General features: G+C 31.6%; 2 protein-coding genes and 1 pseudogene across 2 annotated transcripts; 2 read left to right on the plus strand and 1 right to left on the minus strand.

Annotated features, from left to right (window-relative positions):
* Positions 1–668: 668 nt before the first annotated feature.
* Positions 669–1,834, plus strand: LOC139883356 (uncharacterized). Its single transcript, XM_071867542.1, has 2 exons — positions 669–818; positions 1,190–1,834. The coding sequence occupies exons 1-2, from the start codon at positions 669–671 to the stop codon at positions 1,832–1,834; spliced, it is 795 nt and encodes a 264-aa protein (XP_071723643.1).
* A 1,987-nt stretch (positions 1,835–3,821) lies between these two features.
* LOC139883357 (uncharacterized) lies at positions 3,822–5,000 on the plus strand (annotated as a pseudogene).
* Positions 5,001–5,677: 677 nt separating this feature from the next.
* On the minus strand, positions 5,678–6,574 carry LOC139883358 (RING-H2 finger protein ATL11-like). The gene has a single exon (XM_071867543.1). The coding sequence runs from the start codon at positions 6,572–6,574 to the stop codon at positions 5,678–5,680; it is 897 nt and encodes a 298-aa protein (XP_071723644.1).
* Between the last annotated feature and the right edge of the window lie 1,777 nt (positions 6,575–8,351).

Below are 8,351 nucleotides of genomic sequence, written 5' to 3' on the forward strand. Positions count from 1 at the left end.
ACCTTATTGGAAAATTTTCATTGTGTTTAATAATGAAGTTTGTACCTTAATAAATGAAATGAGTGTTATGGTTTGTTATTTTTAGATACTAGAAAAATTTTTCATATATTTCTCATCACCAAAGATTTATTTTTTCGAGATTCCAACATTCAACTTCTATAGGAGGAATGCGATGTTTTAATCATTAGACTTTTGTTTTGATTGGAAATTTCGAAGATTTATATACTCGACTATGTTCCATCTAATAAAATCAAGTCTTTTACATAAATTGAGAGTAAACAAAATTAAACTGAAAGTTACATGCCACTGTTACAGTGTTATTAAAAGTCGAGATGCGAAAGGTATAGAATAGTTTGGGTTAATTTTTTGGTCAAAATTGACAACAGAGAGGCAATCAAACTTCTCTTATGCTTCCTTCAGATAATTATTCTACGGCCAAAATACAAAACACTTCGTCCTTGTCAAAAGTTATATTAGTTTTGTATAAAATAAATATAAATTTTTATATATAATTTATATTAAAAAATTTGTATTTAAAATATTTTAGGACGGAGAGAGTAATAAGTTAATAACAGTCTCCAAATTTTCTTCCTTCTAATTATACTATATATACATTCATCACCAAGAAATAGAAACATATAGGAAAAACAAGTTAAGAGAGAGAAACAATGGCACAATTGTTTATCAAGCAAGCAAAGCAGTATGCGGAGACTCGACCTAGTTATCCACCTGAATTGTTTCGATTCATCGCCTCCAAGACGCCGTTTCACGACCTCGTTTGGGATGTCGGCACTGGAAGCGGCCAGGCTGCTCAATCTGTAAGTCCCTTAATCTGATTTAAGTCCCAATTTCGACAAGATTCTGGATTTTTACTTTTCAGAAACAGGTTTCTTATTTGTATTGAAGTTTAGGATTGAGTAAAGTCCATCTTCCAGCTTAGATTGTTTAACTAGAAATTAATCGAATCAAAATAAACGACTCGATTCTGCTTAGAAAATCTGACCGGTTCTTAGCTAACTCACAGTCTCCATGCAGTTGATCTTAATTAGTATTATCTAATTTTACACTATAATGATATTTTTTGAAGGTATACACTACAATGATTGAATTTCTTTTGTTCAACACATTGAAATATTTTTCCATGCCATATTCAATTCAATGCCAATTCATTTCTTCTTCTTCTTTTCAGTTAGCAGGAATCTACAAGAACGTAATAGCTACGGACACGAGTCTAAAACAACTGGAATTCGCACGGAAGCTCCCCAACATTCAATACAAACAAACTCCTCCATCTATGTCAATTTCCGAGCTCCAAAAATCAGTATCTCCCAATTCCAGTGTAGACCTAATCACCATAGCTCAGGCTCTCCACTGGTTTGATCTTCCGAATCTCTATGAACAAGTCAAATGGATACTCAAGAAACCAAATGGAATAATCTCTGCTTGGTGCTACACCACACCAAAAGTCAACGACTCGTTCAATGCCGTTTTCGACCAGTTTTATGCTGTTGACAGCAAACCTTATTGGGACGCTAAGCGGAAATTGATCGATGAGAAGTATATGACTGTTGATTTTCCGTTCGTGCCTGTTGATGGAGAAAATGAGACAGGGCCATTTGAGTTTAAGACAGAGAAGGTAATGGATTTAGAGGAGTTTTTGACTTATTTAAGATCATGGTCAGCGTATCAGACGGCTAAGGATAAAGGTGTGGAATTGTTGAGTGATGATGTAATTGAGAAGTTTAAGGTTGCTTGGGATGAGGATGGTGTTAGCAAGAAGAGTGTCAAGTTCCCTGTCTATCTTAGGATTGGAAAAGTAGGAAATTGTGCTTAAATTTCTCTGTCACAAGTATTATAATTTATCAATAATTGCTGTGATTTTACTTTTGGGGATGAAGAAAACTATTGTGGAGAGATTTTTATCATGTAGTGTCATGTAGTGGTTCTTATGATTTTGAACTCCTCTATGAAATTCATAGTTTCCGAAATCGATAGCTTAGATGGAAAATAATTGCTATGGTTTTAGGTTTTAGAATGGTGAGATATATCATTAACGAATTCTGTAGAAAAAACGAAGGTGCGTGGCGGATACACAAGTGTGCTGGAGCTTGATCAAAATTCAGAAGGACATGACGGATTTAGGCGACGATTTGTGTGTCTACGGTCTACAGTGACCTACAAGGCTTGCTTCAAGCAATGGATGGATTCGTGTATTGTATACTGTACCTAATCTAATACTAATAGTACTAGGAGGAAATAAATTATAAAAATAAAATTTCATTTTGTGCTGACCTTATAATTGAAATTGATCTTTAACTAGTCAGTAGACCCGTCCGTTGAACGAAAAGTCCGTACTTTTGAAAATTAATAATTTAAATATATCATATAATAATTATTTGTATTAAAAATTATTAAATTTATATCAAATATTTTATCAAAAGGGAATTATTTTAATTTTATATCAATTATAATTATTTTGATTTTATTCAAAATCTACAATCCCATTAGAATCAAAATTTTATTTTGTTTTCAAAAATAATAAACGTAGCAAAAAGTAAAAATTACATATCAAAATTTGATTTGATAATAAAATTTATAATTGCATCTAATCAATTCAATTTTTCCTATTGTTTGAAATATAAGATATGCTCATTTTAATTAAAAATAGAAAAAAAATATAGTGAATTTTTATTAGAAATAATAGTTTGATAAAAAATTAGAAAGAAAATAATATATATTATATTTTGATTAGAAATATTTTTTTAATAATATGTCCGTTTGAATAGGAAAAAAGAAGATATGTCCGTTTTAATTATAAATAGGAAAGAATATAATGAATTTTAATTAGTAAAAATTATTAATTGTTTGAAAAATAAGATATCTCCATTTTAATTAAGAATAGAAAAAAAGATATAGTCGATTTATTAGGAATAATAACTTAAAAAAAATAGAAAAAAAATATATATTGTAATTTGATTAGGAATATTTTTTTTTAATAATATGCCCTTTTGAATACGGAAAAAAAATACATGTCCGTTTTAATTAGAAATCGGAAAAATAATATAATGAATTTTAATTAGCAAAAATTTTTTAATAAGAAAATTAAAAAATATATATAGTGTATTATAATTTTATTAGGAATAATTTTTTAAATAAATAATTGGTATATGATTAGGAATAAGTAATTGGTAGAATTTTATTAGGAATCATTATTTTATGGTAGTTTGGTTTCTTAATTAGAATACTAAAAAAATTAATATTGATTTAAAATTATAACTTGAATCCTAATTAAACTCAAAAATTTGATTTCTAATTAAAATGTCATGTATCTGATTTGACAATAAAATTTATAATTAAATTACAATTAGAACAAATTAAAAAAATTCTATCTATTCTATTCTAATATGTATATAAGATTACGTTCAATAATGAAATTTGTGCATTAATAATTGAAATGAGAGTTCTTGGTTCCTACTTTCTACACTCACACATTCATTGTAAGTTACAATTATAATACTACTAGACAGCATGTTCTTTTTAGATTCTAGAAAATTAAAAGGAATAGAAAATGTCTCATATATATAACTTCATTTTTTATTTTATTTTTTGATAAAAGATGTATTGTTATTATTATTACTTTAATTTAATTAAAGGTGGCATGTTGCATATCGGTTCAACTCTAACCAATCTCAACTTGTCGATTTTCACTTCCCTGAAATTCGCCCATGCTATTGATGACAGGTGCAAAATCTTTATCAACTAATTCCTGATTGTTATGCATCCCTTTAGATAATCCGGCCAAATACAAAGTAACAAAGCACATGTCTCTGTTAAAAGGTGACGACAACACTTTCCAAATTTTCTTCCTTTACTTTCCTTATTTGCATACCTTCTACATTCATCAGATTACCACCAAGAAAAAAAAAAGAACGGCACGATTGTTTATCAAGCAAGCAAAGCAGTATGCGGAAGCTCGACCTAGTTATCCACCTGAATTGTTCCGGTTCATCGCCTCCAAGACGCCGTTTCACGACCTCGCTTGGGATATCGGCACCGGTAACGGCCAGGCTGCTCAATCCGTAAGTCCCTTGATCTGATTTGAGTCCTAATTTTAGTTTAGAATCCAAGATAACTTCTAGGTTCGACTTTTGAGTCCAATGAAACTAATCATGTTCCTCTCAATTTGATATTTTGGCCTAATCAAGTGAAGCCGCTCAATTCTTATTAGAAAATCTGATCCCTAGTTTCTTAGCTAACTAATGTGATCGTTATTATCATTATCTAATTTTATATACTACAAGTATTGAATTTCTTTTGCTTTTCAACATAAAATAATTTGCCATTTTTTTTTATTCAGTTAGCAGAATCTACAAGAACGTAATAGCTACAGACACAAGTCCAAAACAACACGAATTCGCACATAAGCTCCCCAACATTCATTACAAACAAACTCCTCCATTAATGTCCATTTCCGAGCTCCAAAAATCAATATCTCCCAACTCCAGTGAAGACCTAATCACTATAGCTCAAGCTCTCCATTGGTTCAATCTTCCGAATCTCTATGAACAGGCCAAATGGATACTCAAAAAACCCAATGGAATAATCTCTGCTTGGTGCTACACCAACCCAAACGTCAACGACTCAGTCAATGCTGTTTTCGATCAGTTTAACAATGTCGACAGCGAACCTTATAGGGATGCTAAGCGGAAATTGGTCTCGAGAAGTATATGAACGTTGATTTTCCATTCGAGCCTGCTGATGGAGAAAATGATATAGGGCCTTTTGAGTTTGTGACAGAGAAGGTAATGGATTTAGAGGAGTATTTGACTTATATAAGATCATGGTCAGAGTATCAGACGGCTAAGGATAAAGGTGCGGAATTGTTGAACGATGATGTGATTGACGAGTTTAAGATCGCGTGGGATGAAAATGGTGTTAGTAAGAAGAGTGTCAAGTTCCCTATCTATCTTAGGATTGGAAAAGTAGGAAATTGTGCTTAAATTTCTGTCACAAGTATTATAATTTATCAATAATTGCTATGATTTTCAACTCGTCTGTGGAAATTCATAGTTTTCGATATCAATAGCTTAATTATATAAAAAATTATTATCAATATATATATATATGGAAAATAATTGCTATGGTTTTAGGCTTTATAATGGTAAAAAATATCCGAATGTTGGAAGATCCATACGAGATTTTGAAGCTCATGGTTTTCGAAACCGATAGTTTATACTCTCTCCGTCTTTAATTATTGCTGTTTTTTATTTTTTTAGATTCATTCAAGTAAAAAGTTGATGTATGATACATTTATTTTTTAATGAACCTCAAAAGAAAAAATGACAACTATATTCTAAAGACCAAAGGTAGTAATAGTATACAAAAATAAATGTCATTCACATTGAAAAAATTCTAGTTTTATATTGTTTTAGTGTAATTTAATTGTTTAATTAACTTTTAAGAGAAAAATAATCAAAAGGGAAGACCAAAAGAATCTATAAGGTTCAAACTGTCCAAATCAAATCATGTACAATATAAACTTGTCTATCAACCTCAAAATAAATAAAGAAATAAACTTGTCTATCGCCTATCGGCTCGAAGATGGTTCTTCCATGCTAACTTTTTGAGATTTAACCGAGCGGGTTCGTGAGAGGAATGGTGGAGTCAGGGTGAACCGCTATGGTTCCGGTTTTCCTTCCTGATCGAACCTCTCACAGTTAAAACTGTTCTTCCGTAGCCAATTTCCATCTTTTTCAGTCCTGTAACCTTTCTTTGTACTCCTTATTCTAGGAAATGCCATGGCTGTATGATTTAAACTAGGATTCACTAATTGATTTCGTACTTCTTCTGGTAATCGTAGAGTAAATCTTTCATAATTCTCGCATGAATGACCAGTAGAGTGCGATCGAAGAAACCATCGGCTAGACCGGCCGAATCGCGATGTCGACCCGAATGATTTTGATCTAAATGAATTTTTTACATTTACCCGGTTGCTCACATTTGACTGGTCAACCACGCAAATTGAAATTTGTTGGTTTTCGGCTTCATCAGGTCTAGTTTCTGACGGCGGGTCAACGTTTTGAACCGGATTGATTGAAATAATCTCACTCGGTTTAGGTGCCAAATTGGTGCGACAAACCGGACAGGTGTCGTGAAACTTCAACCAAGCATCAATGCAATCCGGATGGAACACGTGGCTACACGTAGGAATCAAACGCAGCGTTTCATCATCTTCGAACTCGTTCAAGCAAACAGAACACTCGAGCGCTTCTTGGCCAATCCTAATCCCTTTGACCTTTGAGTACAAGAAAGTTGGGAAAGATTTAATGATCGCTGCGTCAAGTCCACGCGCCACCCTCCCTGAAATGCCAAGTATTCCTAGCGGCGGATCATTCCTAATTCCTTGTAAGCCGCCGCCGCTGTGACGGCGGATGAGGACGGACAAAAATCCGACGAAGAAAAAGAAAATCACCATGATGATCATGACCAGTGCCACTTTCAGGTAGAAACTTCCCGAGAATGTCGGATACTCGTCGTAGAGCGACGGCGATGGTGGTGATGATGATTGTGCCATAGCTTGATGATCATGTCGGAAGGAGAAGAAGCAGAGGAGTAATAACAACAACCTGGAAATGGTAATTGAAGTGATCAAGGAGAATGGACGGCTGTGATTGACTTTAGATTGGAATGTCATCACTTGCAATGATTAATGAACTTAATTTTGTTGTGAATCTAATCTAATCATTCTAAATCTAATTATGATATTTGTTGTTGCTCAGAAAGCAAAGCATATAGTGTGATTAAATGAAAATATTGGCGATTTAAGCATCGGAGAAGCTAGAAATGGTTATCCTCAAGCCAAAGTCCACGCGTGAACTATAATATACTCCGTAGTCTTTTTCCGTGTGTATGCGGAAAATCATTATACAATGAATAGTCAACTTTAACAACTTCTGATGAGTACCAATGCAAATTTTATTTAAATATTTTGAAACGGGAAGAAATATTTCTTAAGAAATTTTTTAAATATCATTACACTAATTTTTTTTTCTACAAGAATTAATCATATAAATGTTTTTAATCGCTAAAATATACGAATATAGTAAAGTAATTTGTTTCGTCATTCATATGAAAAGTAAAACTAAATTTTTTTATTAATTATATGAAGATTTGTATTTAATCAACTGGTATGAACTTTTTTCGGATGGATAAAGTGATAGGAACTTAAAATTACGAGTTCCATATTAGATAAAAATACGAACTTGACCAAAGGTAGTATCCATTCATATAGATAAAATAATATATTTGAATTCTAATTATTTAAGGAGTTTCATGAAAAAGATTAAAAAAATACAAAAATAGAAAGAAGTATGGATTGAAATTGAGATCTAACTGTTTTACTATTGCATGTTACGCCACCAGGCTGCCTTCCACAATGAGAAGCATGTATGGAAAAACTTTAATTGATCAAAAAAGCACTGGGGGCAAGTGCCCCCACTTGCCCCTACATATCCGCCAGTGACCAAAATTGAAGTCAACTTTAACTGGATTCTTTCTTGCCAGGGATGATATTAGTAATTTCCCAATAAGACAGAAAAATAATACTCTGCTATGTGACATTTTTTTTTGTTACCTGTGAGATTTTAAGACTTTATAATCTCATTTAATATTTTCATACTCAATAGTCAATACATACAAACAAACAATACCATAGTCTCACAAACGTTTTGCTTGGAGAACTTTTTAGGACTTGAAGTCGTCAATTACAGTCTGTAAAATTATCGCAATTATTTATAATCTGAAATTATCGTTCTCAAAAAAATTAGATTTAATTATAAAAAAAAAATTAGAAAGATTTACATTATAATCATAATCGTTGGATCGGGATACGTTTTGCGTATCGATTTTTCGATTTTTCGTATAGGGATTTATGTATTGGGATTATCGTAGAATACTAACACATTTTTTATAAGCTTAAAATATATAATATAAAAGATATGTTACATATTAATTACCGAATAAGTGAGAAAAAATTAAAATTAATCATCTATCATAATACTACCTCCGTCCCAAAATAGATACTAATTTTTACATATAATTTGTATTGAAAAATTTGCATTTATTTTGAGACAGAAGGAGTATCATACTATAATATAATCAATTTATAAGTATTACATCAATATATCATATCCAAATTTATTTCAAAAATTCACAACATCAAAATATTACTAAAAAATATTGCTATTTTTAAATCTTGTAATCATCTTTAAGATGGTTATTCTCATCACCATCATTTAAAATTATGAAGCATCCAACATCTTTATTAGATGCATCAGCCACATCTTCAATAT

This window comes from Rutidosis leptorrhynchoides, unplaced genomic scaffold (genome assembly GCF_046630445.1).
Source record: "Rutidosis leptorrhynchoides isolate AG116_Rl617_1_P2 unplaced genomic scaffold, CSIRO_AGI_Rlap_v1 contig386, whole genome shotgun sequence".
NCBI lineage: Eukaryota > Viridiplantae > Streptophyta > Magnoliopsida > Asterales > Asteraceae > Rutidosis > Rutidosis leptorrhynchoides.

What these genes read in the sequence shown, in the direction of transcription:
- LOC139883356 (XM_071867542.1), top strand. Translation starts at nt 669, where the DNA reads ATGGCACAATTGTTTATCAAGCAAGCAAAGCAGTATGCGGAGACTCGA. An exon ending in GCGGCCAGGCTGCTCAATCT is followed by an intron (nt 819 to 1,189) that starts GTAAGTCCCTTA and finishes TCTTCTTTTCAG; the next exon opens with TTAGCAGGAATCTACAAGAA.
- LOC139883358 (XM_071867543.1), bottom strand. Translation starts at nt 6,574, where the DNA reads ATGGCACAATCATCATCACCACCATCGCCGTCGCTCTACGACGAGTAT.